The sequence below is a fragment of the Pelodiscus sinensis genome, chromosome 2, assembly GCF_052426305.1.
Source record: "Pelodiscus sinensis isolate ZL-2025 chromosome 2, ASM5242630v1, whole genome shotgun sequence".
Taxonomy (NCBI): domain Eukaryota; kingdom Metazoa; phylum Chordata; order Testudines; family Trionychidae; genus Pelodiscus; species Pelodiscus sinensis.
The window spans coordinates 148,662,028-148,678,461 of NC_143053.1; the positions used below are offsets into that span (position 1 = coordinate 148,662,028).

General features: G+C 44.2%; 2 protein-coding genes across 8 annotated transcripts in view; one reads left to right on the forward strand and one right to left on the reverse strand.

Annotated features, from left to right (window-relative positions):
• The window catches only part of LOC102462793 (TGF-beta receptor type-1), a 232,374-nt gene that overhangs the window by 45,328 nt on the left and 170,612 nt on the right, over positions 1–16,434 (forward strand). For 2 of the 3 annotated variants that reach the window (XM_014581783.4, XM_014581784.3), the window contains exons 5-6: positions 7,660–7,827; positions 15,315–15,471. The exons of the other annotated variant lie outside the window; for it this stretch is intronic. In XM_014581783.4, coding sequence (XP_014437269.2) covers positions 7,660–7,827; positions 15,315–15,471 — 325 coding nt within the window. The remainder of the gene's footprint in view (positions 1–7,659; positions 7,828–15,314; positions 15,472–16,434) is intronic. 3 annotated transcript variants of the gene reach the window in all.
• LOC149525349 (uncharacterized) overlaps positions 1–16,434 on the reverse strand; it is a 56,934-nt gene that overhangs the window by 11,356 nt on the left and 29,144 nt on the right. For 4 of the 5 annotated variants that reach the window (XR_016348897.1, XR_016348898.1, XM_089776473.1 and 1 more), the window contains exon 3: positions 12,698–12,784. The exons of the other annotated variant lie outside the window; for it this stretch is intronic. Coding sequence is in view for 2 of the 4 variants with exons in the window: in XM_089776473.1 (XP_089632599.1) it covers positions 12,698–12,784 (87 nt within the window). In the remaining 2 variants the exon portion in view is untranslated. The remainder of the gene's footprint in view (positions 1–12,697; positions 12,785–16,434) is intronic. 5 annotated transcript variants of the gene reach the window in all.

A 16,434-nucleotide genomic window follows, 5' to 3' on the forward strand; every position in this document is an offset into this window, starting at 1 on the left:
TGTCTGTGACCATCACCTACCTCTCTCATCTGCAACAAAACTATCAAAATAGCGTCTTGAAAACATGCTGAATGTCTTGTATAAATCGCCAAGGGGAAGCTCCTTCCTATTTTATGTGAATGAGAGGCAATCCATGTTGTGGTAGTGGTACATAAACCTCAAATAGACATCTCAGCGACTTACCTCCCGGGCCGTAAAACCGGCATAGCGGACTATCTAAGCAAATACATTTTTTTTTCTCCCCTCTCAGAAGCATGAGTGGAGATGCACCCATAAGTTCTCAATACCATCTTTAATCACTGGGCCTACCTAGTAATAGACTTATTCACAACAAAACACAATTCAAAATGCTCAAAGTATTGCTCCAGAATGGGGCTAGGGACTCGCTCAGTGGGAGATGCCCTTATCCAGTGTGGGACTATCCCTTATGCATTCATCCTACTACTTAGCTGTGTACTCTAGGAAATAAAATATGACCAGGCTTAAGTCATACTAATCACACCAACCTGGCAGGGACAGATGTGGTTTCTATAGGCCAAATGGCAATAGAACTGCCTCTCTGTCTTCCACACATCCCTCACCTTCTCTCTCTCTGGATGCAGGGTGGAATCTTTACTCAGACATTGCTCGTCTTCACCTGAAAGTCTGGCTCCTGATGGGCTAACGACAATGGACCAACTTTGTTCAAAACAAGTCCAACACAAGTGCCTCAATAGCCAAAAACCTAATGCAGGACAGACATACTCTCAAAAATGGTGATGTTTTCCGTTCTGGTCAATAAATCACTCTATTTCACTACCTTTTGTACCCTTCTCCATATATGGTATACTGGACTATATTTTAGATTTAAAGAAGCAAGGACTCACAAACTGTTCTGTATGAGTGCACCTTGGCACAATTTTGAGTAAATGACTTTGGTAGATGGCCACACATTATTTGCACACCCCACTATGAAACATTTTCTAAATGGACTGAATAATTGTTTTATTGGCAAGGTGAGGAGAGCACAGACATCTACTTTGTTATGAGATCTCAACATGGTCCTTTGAATCCTCACAGGGAACCTTCTGAGGCCCTAGCCAATTGTTCGCTACTACACCTCTGTATCCAAAATTCCACTCAGATGCCAGCATCGTTTGTCTTCATGCTCTGGATATGCGCAGGGAAAGGACAAAATTGTTTAGGAAATCCCCTCTACTCCTTTCTTTTTATTGAGAAGCAAGTCAAAAGGGGAAGCTATTTCTAATTAGAGATTCTCCAGATGAATATCCCTCTGCATTCACCTCCCATTACAAGAAAAATGGCATTCCTGCTTCTCCATTATACACACCTTCCATGAGAGCAGTGGCTTTTATACAGACTGTGCTAACTTTTGACACATGCGTCTACCTACATTTAGTAAACATTGTCATAGAATAAAATTGCTATGCAGGACACACAATTTGGCCTTGCAGTACTCACATATTCAGACATAAATTCCAAAGACCTTCCTTTTATAGAGAGGTACTGCTCTGTAGTCACTTACAGGCAGTCCCCAGGTTACGTACAAGATAGGGACTGTAGGTTTGTTCTTAAGTTGAATCTGTATGTAAGTCGGAACTGGCGTCCAGATTCAGCCGCTGCTGAAACTGACCAGTGGCTGACTACAGGAAGCCCCTGCCCCGGGCTTCCTGGAATCAGCCGCTGATCAGTTTCAACAGCGGCTGAATCTGGACGCCAGTTCTGACTTACATACAGATTCAACTTAAGAACCCCAGGCATCCCCAAGTCAGCTGCTGCTGAAACTGATCAGCGGCTGATTCCAGGAAGCCCGGGGCAGGGGCTTCCTGTAGTCAGCCACTGGTCAGTTTCAGCAGCGGCTGACTTGGGGACGCCTTGGGCAGAGCAGCTGGGGTGCTGCTGGGTTGGTCCAGTAGCGCCGCCGCTCCTCGGCGCTACTGGACCAACCCAGCAGCACCCAAGCTGCTCTGCCCCAGGCGTCCTGATTCAGCTGCTGCTGAATCTGACCAGCAGTGGCTGAATCAGGACGCCTGGGGCAGAACAGCTGGGGTGCTGCCCGGTTGGTCCAGTCGTGCCCAGAGCGGTGCTACGGGACCAACTGGCAGCACCCCAGCTGCTGTACCACAGGTGTCCGGAGCAAAGCCACGGAGCACGGGGGCAGCGGGACAGCCCAGACGCGCCGTGGCTGTCCTGCTGCCCGCGTGCTCTGTGGCTTTGCTCTGCTTGCCCCCCCCCCCCGTCTCCCTGGTCTGCAGACCAGGGGGACGGGGGGGCAAAGCAGAGCCAAGCCGCGGAGCGCGTGGGCAGCGGACAGCCCTGTCCGCTGCCCACGTGTTCCGCCGCTTTGCTTCCTCTCCCTGGTCTGCTGGAGACCAGGGAGAGGAACGGCCCCGTTCGTAACTGCGGATCCGACATAAGTCGGATCCGCGTAACTCGGGGACTACCTGTACAGTAAAACCACTGATAGGCTCACTTCTTGAAGAGGAGGAGCAGGTTACTCATCTTGTCCGCTAACTGACAATATTCCAAATGGTTGTCCCTTGCTGGTGCTCCACGTTCCTCACTACTCCCCTCTGCTTCAGAGTTGCATTGATATTTCTCCATTTATAGGGACAGTTGGCAGCGCACTGTGGTTCAATCCTTGCAGCATTGCAAGATGGTGCTGTGTGTGTGCTGCCACATGGGTTGCTGCTGCTATAAATCTGCCGCAGGGCCAAAATGCCTACAGTGGAGCACCCCCATCACCAACCATTTCAAAAAAACTGTTACTGCACAAGGTGAGTAATCACCTCCTTTTGTTTCATTTCTAGTGGATAGGTGTAATCCAAAAATAATACAAAGTGAGCACTGTATACTCTTTTTTTCTACATTTTCAATATTGATTTAAATTACAACCCAGAATACATTCTCAGATATTAATACATTTTAGCTGGTATTCTATTTGTGTGATTAACTGCAATTAATTTTTTAGTTAATCACATGATAAATTGGTGTCCGTTGTCAGAACACAGAGCCAGTTCCAGGCAATTCTTGCAGAAGGCTAGCTTCTCACTATCTCTGCAGCCCTCTGTATGTTCCATTTCTATAAATGTATTTACAAAGAGGGCCTCCTGGCCTCAGCTCTTGGGATTTCCGAAGGAGGTCCAGCCTATAATTGAAGAATTGCTTTTTGATGGCCCTAAACTCTGTATTGACAGCATAAACAAATCTCTGAACATGTTGAAGTACTCTAGGGCCACTTCATGTTCTCTGAAGAATTTTTAAGCCTACCCAGCACAAAAGAGAGCTTAAGTTCCAGATAAGGCAGGGCAAGATCTTTGTGTTATTTCAGGCTTTTAGGAGTTATATGCACCTCTGTGCAAAAGCCAACGTTTCAAAGAAGAGAAAATCACCTACTTATGGACCTTGGACCCCACAACTTTCCAAGCACCAATTTTGACAGGGTGACCAAGGACCTGTGCTACCATCCCTTTTTTTTTTTTTAATCAACTGTAATGGTTCACTTGTTGTGGTTGTTTTTTTTTTTTTTTTTTTTTTTTTCTCCCCTCCTTCCCTCCCCCCCATCCTTTCAGCAACTGCCTTCATAATTTTTGGGAGTCTTAATCACTATGGGCAAGCTGCATTTTTCAAGATCCTCCTTATAAGGTACTCCCTCCTCTTCCACCTGGCAACTTCCCTGTCCTGATCCTCTTTAAGGACACTCTGGTCTCTCCCCACCCCTCAAAAAAAGTGGTGAGAGGCTCAACACCTTTGTGGAAGCACAAAAAAGCAAAATGGTAACATGTACAGCAAATAAATCCATCACCAGAGCAAGAGGATCAGTTCTCAGCCCCCAACTTTCAGGATGTGTGGGGTTTTTTTTCATATCCATCCATCCATCTAATAAAATTGTCGTCGTCTTTTTCTTCCTATATATATTTAAAAAATGTCCGTCTGCCCAATGATCTAGGGGTCCATTTGTTCAAGAGCGCCTTCTAAACAGTAAAAACTACAACTACCAAATTTGGTATGCAGCTTCCTTTTATCCTAATTTTTAAAGCAAGGTAAGGGTTTGGTTGTTCCAGGACAATGGGATATGCCTGGAATTTCATTTTCTCATAAAACAAATAAGAAGTGGTCTGGTAGGAGGAACAGTTACACTGAAGAATACCTACAGGACAGAAGCAAGGGGCCAGAGATGGGACCCAGACAACTATAACCTCATTGAGCTAGCAGGAGTGGAGAAAAGGACAGCCAGAGCCCCCCACAGCCCCCCACTTCCTTGCCCCCCAAACCTTTCTGTTCTTCGAGTTCTTGTTCACATTGAGTCCAAGCAGGTGTACACACACCGTATGCACGAGTGTTGGAAATTTTTCCCGTAGCAACTCCCATAGGGTCAGCTGTGAAGAGCCCCTAGAGTGGTGCCTCTGTCAGTGCATACATACCACTGTCAACCCTAACCTCCCTCAGTTCCTTCTTAGTCTGTGGTGGCATTGGAACTTCCTAGCTCTTGCCCCAGCAAGCATCTGGTGTCTAGCTATAGCTCTTCGTTGTCATCTTCGTTAAGCAGAGTCTTCAGAGTAAACGAAGGCAAGTGCCCAGGAACTGTAGTCCCTCTGGGGCACCGGGGCAAGCCTAATGCCCCAGGCTTTAAATAGTGTGAAGTCTGTAAGTGACCTATGCCCATCAGCAATCTTCACAACACGTGCCTCCACAGTATTGGTGAAGAATATGCACTGCAACGAGCAAGATTTGTAGAAGCTTTAAGCCCTGCACAAGAAAGGACCGGGAGTACAGACTCCAACAGCTCCTCAGGGAAGTGGTGCTAAAACCCCCTCAGAATGAGAAATCTGCCCCGGGAGCCAGCTCAGTACAGACCATTTTGGCCTTTGTGCGCAATATTGCACAGAAACTGAGCACAGCCAGAGACTCCTGACACTAGGATTCTCCAGCACTGAAGACTGCAGGGCTGAGGCACAGGTCTACCTTGCCAGCAGAAGGAAGGACAGAGGCAGATTTCTCCCACCTCCCTCCCCCTTGTAAGCTCTGGTAGAGACAGGGACAAACATGGCAGAAGTCCCTAGTGTGAGAGATCCAATGCATGCTGTCAACTATGGTCCCGGGAACAGTGCTATCGAGTCCAGCACACGACCAAGCACCGAGACATGAATCCAGTGCAGGTCTTGAACAACTCCACTCTGGACACCTTTGGTGTGGCGAGACACCTTATAGAGATCTCTGAGGCAGAGGTGTATCCAAGATGCAGGAAAAATCACCAGCAGTGCTGGGACCGCATGGCTCAAGGGGGAAGCTAGCAATGCTGCATCAACCGCTATCCACAGAACGGTACTGGGAAAGGTTATTCTCCTCAGAGGGGCCACCTTCACCAGTGCAGCATGCCCCCACTGACAGTACCAATCGGCACAGAGGTGACTGATGCTTTGGGTCTGGGGTGCGGGGCCAGCCTAGGCAACCTGAGCAACTAAGGACTGTGGTCACCCATAGACATGAGACTTTACATCTCTGTAAAAAATAAGAACAGTCAACTGGCCTGCCAGATAGTCCAACCTTAGCTACAAGGTCAGTGTATACAGACAATATGACAACAATGTTCTACATAAACAAGCAGAGGCGTGTGTGGTCATTGTGACTCTGTGATGTGGCACTATTGCATAAAGTGCAAGATTCACTTGGAAGTCCAGTACCTACTGGGACTACAGAATACACTGGGGGATGCCCTCCACAGAACCTTTATGGTCCACAAGTGGTTAGTCAGAGAAGATGTGATACAATCTTCCACAGGTGGGGACCTCCCCATCTAGATATGTTCACCACTCCAGAGTACAAAGGGTATAGACTTTTGCTTATTCCACAATCACTCCCATCAGGGTTCCATGATTGATGCATTTGCTTGTCACTGGGACAGTGGGACCCTCCTATATTCGTTTCCCCTGGTTCCCTTGGTACATCCAGGTCCTAAAAGCCCTCAGGAACAAGGCCCATATAATCCTGTTGGCGCTGGCATGGCCACACCAACATTGGTTCGTCACACTGCTCAGCTTGTCAGTGGAAACCCTGATAGCCATTCCGCTGTACCCAGACCTCCTGAGACAGCAGCAGGGAATCAGACATCCAGATCTGTGCTCCCTCCACCTAAAAGCATGCAAGCTAGATGGTTCAATCTGCTAGAGGTTCAGTGCTCAGTCCAGGTACAAGAGGTCCTGTTGGGCAACAGAAAGCCCTCTACCGGTGTGGCGTATTTGGCCAAATGAAAAAGGCTCACAACTGGTGTGTCAAGTGGAATGTTCCCCCAGGGTGGGCACCCGTTCCAGAGAGGGTAGAGTACCTGCTGCACCTATGGTCACAGGGTCTAGCACCCTCGTCAAAGTTCCTTTGGAAGCGGTATCCACCTTCCACCCAGGTTGCTCCCAGCATTCCTTGTTTGTCTACCCATGGTAACTCATTTTAGAAAGGAGTTGGACAAGTTATATCCGTATTATCGTCCACCTGTACCTGCTTGGGATATGAACTTGGTACTTAAACTTATGGGACCACCCTTTGAACCAGTGGCTGGGTGTTCTTTTCTTCATCTTTCTGAAGGTTCCAAGATTTACACTCCTGAATTCTTTTCATACAAGAACATCTGTAGGTTTTATTTTTTTAATGTTTGATGCACTTAGTATTCAGCATCACTGATCTAAATATGTGGCAGTAAGTTGCAGAATAATTTGCACTTGTTAATGCATGCCATCGCTAGGTCTCAAAACACCTTACAAAAGTGAGTGTGCATTATGTCCATCTTGTAGAGCTGTTTAGCCCAGAGTCATATAGCAAGCTAGCGGCAATTGCTGGAAAAGCGGCAACTTGCTTGGTTCCAGGTTCTGCATTCTAACTTCCGTGTGCTTCTGTCTGCTCAGAAAAGGGAATGCTATTTCTTAATTCTTTGATACTACTGTATGTTTTATTTTCATTGTCTCCAAACCTTTCTGCCCTTGACGAGGGCAGAGAAGTCCCAGGAATACAGAACAATAATAAGAAGGGAGGGTTTTTCCCCCCTTATTTCCTTCCTCCCATATTTTGCTGTCCATTTATAATGGCAGGATTAGGCTGTGTGTGATCCCTCTCTTCTCCCCTCCTGCCCCCCCACCCCCACCCCCCGACTGATAAACATCAGACTTGCACATTATGTGCCCTTGTTGGTAGAGGAAGCAGCCAAGAGTGCAGGTCTTTATTTGGTTTTGGTAATTTGGAGATTTGTCTTCCAAAATGAGGCTGACTTGGCTACGGCTGAAAGGACAACTGGGCTGAGCAAAGACTGAAAAGTTAACTAACAGCTGGGTGCAGGGGAAGATGGTAGGTTAGAGAGGGGACATTTATTTAAAGGGGAAAAAACTGAGAAAATCGTATTGTACTCCTGGCAAGTTTCTTTTTGTTTACCTAACATTAATCTAAAAAAGATAAATTAATATTGGGTTAAGGACTGTCTGTGAATTTGTTCAGTGTCTGGTATATTTAAGCTCCATGTAGGAGGCCTTTAGCCACAACTGAAATAAAAATAGAAAACAAAATGACCTGATTGCAGGGAAATCATTTATAAAATATCATTCAGACTCTATAGTTTGTACATTTAAAGTAATTTGGTTTGCTAGACAACTTTATAGCGAATATCTTATTTTGCAGACAATGGTACATGGACTCAGCTCTGGTTGGTGTCAGATTATCATGAACATGGATCGCTCTTTGATTACCTAAATCGGTACACAGTTACTGTGGAAGGAATGATAAAGCTTGCTTTGTCTACTGCTAGTGGACTTGCACATCTTCACATGGAGATTGTTGGCACACAAGGTAACTTTTTATAAGTGTTCAGTCTCATATATGACCTTATGTTCCTAAAAGGAAATAGAGCATTTCAAGACCTATATTTCCATAGTGAAGATTATCAAGAGAATTAAGGAGGGCCTTGTCTGAATTTGAGTCTCTTTGCTGTTTGATGTGGTATCATTTAAATTGTACAAACATATATCCTTTTACATGAGTTGCGCAGAAACAACCTTCTGCAAAAGTGGACAATTTCTTAAAATTGTGGTAAATCTGCAGATCTTGTATTAACTGTGAATAGATTCCTAGAAAGGTGTGTTAGAGGTTTAAAAAAAAAATGTAGACACTTGTGCAGTATCCTAGTTCTTAAAATGCTTGTATGCTTTATATACATGAGAGATTGTCCTTTCATCCACTGTAGGTACATGCACACTGAGTGCACATGAGCTTAGGCATGGGCTTTTGGTCAGTAATACCTGTTGGGACAGTATGTGGGTCTTGACTGTCCTCCCTTAGGTCCTCAGTTGAAGGCATAAAGGATAAGGTTGTCCATCTCCGTCTGTTCTCATAGCACATAATTGCAAGTCCCAGTGATGCCTCATGCTCGCTGTCTTGTGCTTTATCAGCAGACGTTCTTGAGCAAATAGTGAGTTAGCCTTTGCTTTTATAGTGTTTCCTTTGTTCTCCTTCCTGTGTGTGTGTGTGTGTGTGTGTGTGTTTTTAAAAAAAAAAAAAAACCAGCAGTCGTGTCCCTGTCAAGCACAGCCCCCATGTTTACAGAGACTGCTTCATGGAAACTTCCCCTGTTCTCTCCTCCCGCAGTCTCTGTAGGGAGCTCAGACCCCCCCCTCATGGACAGGGGCTGCTGCTACCCCATGCTACTGCCTCTATTAGAAGCAGTAGCAGGTAGCTGGTCTGCATGGAGAGCGCTTTTTTATTTATTTATTTTTTTATTTATTTTAAACTCTTCTCCTCATGGACTGGCTCCTGCCTGGCACCCCAAGCTGCTGCCTTTGATACTGAGGCAGCAGTGTGGGATTGCAGGGGGCTCCCCGGGGGTGGGGCCAGACTAAACTGGCTGCCGTTTCTTCCTCTCCTCTCCTCCTCCCCTCCCACCCTCCAGTTTATAGAATAGTTGGCCAACAACTAGGAATTAATGCAGTTCATCAACTGTTCTCTTACCCAATAGCTAACATCCCTACCTCCAGAAGCTGTCTGGTATCAGACTGGGTTCAAGAGCACAGCTCCTCCAGCAATTATGGGAGCCAGAGACTTGCTCTGCATGTTGGTACTAGACACTCATATGCAGAACACTCTAACAGTGGTCTTAGTAATGGCAAAGCCAATCATACCTCTGAAACCTTCAGTTATAAGGGTTCCAGGTACATTTACTGGCACCACTGTATCCTTTTCAGAGATACTTTTCCTGACAAAGTTGTCCAATGAAACCTTAAACTGTTAATTATATTACACATAGCTGGTCCTATGTGAATAGCTTTACCCATCAGTGAAGGATTGCTGGGCCCTGTCAAATTTCTCTGGCACAGACTTCAAAGAAAGTGGACTGTCATGACCAGGTGCCATTTGAGGGGTTGAACAATTTCTTTAATCGCTTAGCTCCAGGTACCCTTTTAGTAGGGAATAAGAAATTGGAGCAAGTACATTACAAATTACAAAAAAAAATTAGGAATAAGAGGATTAATTCGTTTGGCATGTAAACTTACTCTACATCTACTCTCCAAATGAAAATCACTAACAGACTCTATTATTGTAATATGACTTTACAATTGGGCTTTACTGAATGGGATATGGAGGAAGAGTTTTTAAGTTTATTGTGGCTGAAGGCTTGGTAGTAGCCACTGCAGTCAACTCTCAATCCAGCAGCTATTCATGGCAATTTTAACCATGCAGAGGTTTTTCTGTCTCCACATAACACGTACCTAGGGAATGCTAAGTTAATGTTGAGGGACACCCCTTTGAGGGGTGCTATGTCTTGAGCAAAAAGACTCATGAATAGGGATGTAAAAGAGTAGTTGACTACCTCCATAAGCCTAGGCTTATTGGCTAGTTGAGTTGACTACTTGCATTTTTCTCTCTCTTGTTCCCCCCCCCCCCCCCCCCCCGGCCCGGTCTCTATCAGCGTCAGCAAAGGGAGGGTGGGAGAAGCAGGAGCTGGCTTAGTTGGTTCCCGCCAGCACAGTCTCTGCGGTGCTGCTTCCATGTCCCTCCTTTCCTCCCTCTACGTACTGCTGCCTCTCAGAGGTAGCAGCATGGGGGAGCCAGGGGAGGCTGCTTCAGGCCTGCATGCCTGGCTCGTACTACATTTAAACTGCAGAGGTGCTGCGGGGTAGCTCCTTCTGAGCACCTTGACTAATTGTGTTGTCGATACAAATTGTATCGACTACATGATTACCCAGTTACCCATCTCCTGTTGCTTTCAATTTTTTATGGAGTATAAAGATACTAAAAGCTTATGCCCCAGCCCCAAAAGGAGGCAGCATAAGTCTCAATTCCATTGACCGCTTAGCTTCCAGCCTTGGCAGGCTCATTCTTTGAAATCAGGATAAACTTCTGCTCAGGAAGTCAGACTTCTGCATCCACAGGCATTACCCAACAGACTACGCCAACATTAAGGTAGCCAATGTAACTGCTTCATCAAGAGCAGAGTTCTAGTCATTTTGATCTTCCCTAGCTTTCTGTGATTTGAAAGCACCTCTGAGTTCACACTCTCTGTGCCCTATTGAAATGTTTGTTCAAAATATGCCTGGTAGCTATTTGAAAACTTAACCTGCTAGTCAACATCATTACATAATATATGTAGCAACATTATATGTAGAGTTATCAATACCATACAGGGGGAATTAGCACATGTTCAAATGCAGACAGCTCTGCCTTGGCAAAAGTTGTTGAACAGATCTGTCCCAAACAAAGAACCGTTTATCTCAATTTACATATAGTAGTAAATAGGCTCCTCGTCAATTGGGAGAGGAAATAACAGGAAACAAAACAATTTGCATTTTAAGTAAACACAAGTATGGGAAGAGAACTTGTCTCGTTCACCATCAGATTTCCTGTTGCCTTCTTCACTGTTAACCCTCATAGTAAAAAGTTTCTCCATTCAGAAGAGTCTATTTCATGGGTTCACTGAACAATACATTTAAGGTTTTCTGACCCATGATCTGTTTGACCTAAGATGACACAGTCCTAGCATTTTTGGGCCCTGGAGAGAGATCCAGATTGAGAGGATCCGTCCATATCTTGTTGGAAGACTTGGGGTGAAAGAAGCCACCTATTGTACGGGTGTCGCACATGCACAAGCTCCCCCAGTTCCTTCTCAACTCCCTTCGGTCACAGACAGAGGTCAGCAATGTTTCCAATCTCGTGCTTTAGATCAGTAAACTCATTATATACTTCTTACCTTTAGTTAGTTATTTCCCCCATTAATGTTGTTTGTTTTAGTTTATTTAAAAAAAAAAAAAAAAAAAAACCTCCAGGCTCTTATCCCCATAGATAGTGCTAGTCCATACCAGTGTTTCTCAACCAGTGGTATGAGTACTACTCAAGAGAAGTCTGGGGGATACGTCAACACAACTGAAATTTGGAGAAAACTAAAGGTTTTTTTGTGGTGTTTTACAGTGCTTTATTTTTGTACGTTTTACACTCAAATATTGCATCGCCTGCCTGGCTACGATTACTTTTTAAACAAATGTGTTGCAATGGTAGAAAATAACTGTCTGAAAACTGTAGGTACTGGGAGTACTTATAATTTTTTTTTTGTTTTTTGAAAGGGGTACTTTATAAAAAAAAAAAGGTTGAGAAACACTAGCCCATACCATGACCGGCTTTCTGAGTTTTAAGTGATGTTCCTCATGTAAGGATCCTATTCCTGTCTTGGACGGACACTCAACGTATCCACTGCCTCTGAGAGGCACATGTTGCACTGAAACATCTTAACTGTGCTAAACTGAAGCCAGAGCACAGCATGACAGATCTGTGCCTCAAGCTGATTGTGCTCAAAAGTTGTTAAAACCAGCTTCAGATGTGGGTCAGCAACCCAAGAAACTCCATGCACAAAAGGAGAAAAAATCCTCAGAAAAAGCGCTTCCACCTTAGACTCTAGTTCCTAAGCTCTTCTCTCCGGTGCCGAGAGCGGCTCCAGTGCTGAAATCCAGCACCACCACAAAAGAGGGTTACAGGCAGTCCCTGGGTTACGTACAAGATAGGGACTGTAGGTTTGTTCTTAAGTTGAATTTGTATGTAAGTTGGAACTGGCGTCCAGTTTCAGCCGCTGTTGAAACTGACCAGCGGCTGAGTACAGGAAGCCTGAGGCAGAGCTGCTCTGCCTCGGGCTTCCTGTAGTCAGCCGCTGGTCAGTTTCAGCAGCGGCTGAAACTGGACGCCAGTTCCGACTTACATACATACAAATTCAACTTAAGAACAAACCTGGTGGTGGAAGGAGACTTCCCGTGCTCCCCCACCCCCAGGCCAATCAGAGCCTGGGGGCGGGGGACTGTGCAAAGCCTCCTCCTACTCTGCCAGGAGTGCACAGTGCTTCAAAGAGCCGCATGTAGAGGAAATTTGTGCACTTCTCTCCCCTCCTCCCCCGGGCCCTAATTAGCCTGGGGGCAAGGGAGCGGCAGGGCCTCTGCAGGTCAGATCAACCCTTCTGGCAGGCTGGATCCAGCCCGTGGAGGCCCTTGTGCCCACCCCTGTACAAGACTCCTATTTCCATTCATCCTGCTCATACACTATTTCTTCTCTTTGTTCTTAGTACCCAACACAACCTGTACACAGTCTTAGCATTTGGCTTTTTGACGGCCCACAGAGTTTTTTTTCAAAGGTGCTGTCAGTTGTTACGGCATACCCAAGGAAAGAACTTGTAATCCTATTTCCTTACTTTGACACCTATCCCCTCAAAGCACACTCTGAATCCGATGCTCGAGGCTCCCTCTCCATCACAAGACAAGTCTTTCGACATCTTGGTCTACAGATGAACAAAAACAAGTCAAATTCCTGTTCAAAAGATGCAGTTCATAGGGGCATACCTCGACTCCACATGTGCACTTGTTCCCCTCCCTCTGGATCATTTTCAGAACATTGTGAACTTGGTCAGGACACTGCACTTCTCTCCCAAAATCACAGCTCATGACTGCCTTTAGTTAATAGGCCACATGGCAGCTTGCAACGTTGTCATCAAAAATGCTCCTTTGCACATCAGGTGCCTGTAGGGGTGGCTCAGGACAGTCTACAAGCCCAACATCCATTAACAAAGTCCTTCATCATCCCACTCTGTGAAGTCTCCTCTCTGGTGGTTGATACAAAAAAAAATCTGTGTTCCAGTGTTATGTTCCTCACTGCAGAACCATGTGTTTCCATGATGACAGATGCATCCCTGACAGGCTGGGCTGCACACTTGCAGCACCACATGGCTCATAGGTACATTCTAGACTCTGTACATGGGGAGCTTAGACCCCTTGTGGACAGGGGCTGCTGCCATCTCAAATTGCTGCCTCTGTATCAGAGGTAGTGGTGTGGGGCAGCAGGGAGCCAGTCTGAACGGGGAGCTGGTTTTTAAATTGGTTTCTCTAGTGGACCAGCTTTCACCTGCCCCCTCATGATATAGAGGCAGCAGTGTGAGGTGGCAGGGGGGTCTCCCCGGGAGTGGGGCTGGAAGCATCAAATAGTAGTGTAACCACATGGAATGTTAGCAATTACTCAGATAAAAATTATCAAACATCCCTAATTGTACACTCACTGTGGCAGGAATTTAAAATCTACTTAAAGCATACTGCTTGGGAAACTCAAATATTTGTACAAACTCAAAGAAATGGTTACTTCCTTTTAAAGAACTTGTGGTTCAGGATGTTTTGTGTACATGCATTTTGTGATGTACGTTGCTGTCCTTTCCTTCTAGTATTGGCAAGAGTTAAGTGCAAAGGAACTGTATGGGGAGAGGGGTTGAGTTGATCCTGTCCTTTAGTCTTTCAGTTAGGCATAAAAACACTTCTTGTATCTCTCTGAGGGTTACTGCTGAGCAAAAGTCCCAGCTCAAGTATATTAGGTTCACACTAATCTCCAGTGAGTGGAATATATTAAAACCAATGAAGTGTTCAAAAATGTCAGTACTGTATATAATAGATCTTAGTGAATTCTCTCACATAAAAGTCTTCATTATACACACAGTGCTACAGGCTTGTGACTCAAGTGGCCAAATGTAAGAGCTTAATGTTTTTATTTTGAGATATTTGCTATCGTACCTATTTGTCAGAAACATAGGAAAAAGTAATTAAAGTTGCTCTGTAAATGCTTTTTCGTTTAATCTGGGGAAAGAATATTCTTCGCAACAAAAGGACACAGTTTTCAGTATTTGATAAACTATGATCTTACCACTGAAGGAGTTGGATTTTTCATAAATCCTAGAACTTTCTTCATATGCTTTTGAACACAGATTGTGGCTCATGTTTCATATCCCAATAAACATGAGCCTGAAATTATTTCAAAGTGGTCTCCATTTCTTTTTATTTTTAATTAACATTTTCATTATAAGTATATGGTCTTAGATGGCTTGTATAATGAAGCTTCATATAAAGGAAGATAGTCTTGCTACTGAAAACATAAGCACTACCCACAGAGAATTAATTGTTTGATACATATTTGTACTGGTGTGTGTCACGATTTGAAGATGAAGAAAGTTATAAATTGGTGTCTTAACGAAGTCCAGTTTAATCTCTTTTGTCAAAATTACCTGTGTAGAAAGCTTCCCAAGAATTTCAGCAAAATACAGGTTGAACCTCTCTAATCCAGAACTCTATTGTCCAGACACATCCATCATCAAATTATTTTAGTAAGCCAGATGCCCACTTTTCTCGGTGTGGCCAAGCTTCCCATGGTCAAGTTTTACAGCCACCAGCCTGAACTCAAGTCTTCTGTGCTGTTATTTAGCTCTAATTTGCCCCTAAATGTCCTCTAAAAGCCCAGTAAGCAATGGAAGTGTTGGTAATTCTGCTAGACTTTTGAAGTGTAGCAACAGCCCTAGAGGCTGTTGCTACGCTTCAAAGGTGGAGGCGGCCTTATCGAATAATCAAATAATCGATACACTAAATTTATCATCCCTAGTTCAGTGTAATGTTCTGTTTATTCAACTATTGTTTTGTAGTCACGACTGTACAAATATAAATGTTTGACTCTAGTTACACTTTCCACTCAGCGGTAGAGAAATCACTGCAAAATTCCTAGAATATAGTGATCATATTAACTAATGTAAAAATTGTCAGATCACTGGTGTTCTAACAATATAGCATATCGTTCTGTTCCCTTCAAAAAGGGTTTCAATGAAACATCAGGCATCTACGTTATAGATACAAATGTGATTCTTTGATTCATAATTTCAAAATCTTGAACTCCTGACTAGTGTGAGAATATGTAGTAGCGATTTTTCGGAAATATTCTTTAGTTAACAGTAGGGATTTGATTGGCTTTTTGCTCTTTCTACCTCTTTTTCTTTTTTTATGCAGGAAAACCAGCCATTGCTCATAGAGACTTGAAATCAAAAAATATATTGGTAAAAAAGAATGGGACATGCTGTATTGCAGATTTAGGATTAGCAGTAAGACATGATTCAGCTACAGACACAATTGATATTGCCCCAAACCACAGAGTGGGAACAAAAAGGTAAAGTCATAAATATACTGTATCAAATTATTTTTCTTAAATACTTCTCTTCTTTCTATTTGATAGTCATGGGTTTCAATGGCAGTGTAAATAATAGTTTACAAAACCATGTGCAGTAAGCCAGGCTTTCCCCACACCTGTCCTTTCTTGAGTACATTGGAACTACGTATGCATAAGTATCTTGCTGAATCTGGGTCTTACTGAGTCTACAGCACTTCAAAAATATCTGCAAATGGGGCGGACATTGTTAAAGCAGAGACTGGATATTGGGAGATCAGCACCTCTTGAATACCTGATCAGTATCTTCATAAATTGTTTAGATGATAATGCCTTGGGTACCTCAGATCTTCGACTACTTACTGCACTTAAAACAAACATGCCTCTAATTTGGCTCGCTTATGGTGCACTTGATACAATGTCAGTTAGCCGGACACCTGTACAATTGTGCTCTCCTTTCTCATTCTGTCATACTTAATCCACTGAACAGAGGAACATATTCTTGTCTAAGATGTCCATCTAGTACTTTTGAAACTCCTGGCAATTGCTTTTGAATCTGTCAGACAGCTTTCTATCCTTTGTCTCTCTGAAGAGAATCTAGTTGATGGCCATTACTTGAGCCAGGAGAGTGAAGGTGCTTGAGGCACTTTTGGCCTAATCCTATAGAGAAAAGGTGGTCCTGAGATCACATCACGTTAGGAATAAACTCCAGGTCTGTCCTCTAGATCAGTCAACCAACCTGGTCCTCTTTGCAAAGATACACTTGGCACAGGGAGAAAAAGTAAACCAAGAAAATGCACCCAGGATTTCACTTTTTATGTTTATAGAACCAAATTGTTCAGAGTCTTCTCCTACTTATTTATAGCCATAGTTGGGTGTTCATACTGTTCATCCCAGATGATACTGAAATGGATAACTCTGTGCATCTTGCTGTTACTATTTGGTAGATGTACTTCTCCACTGAGC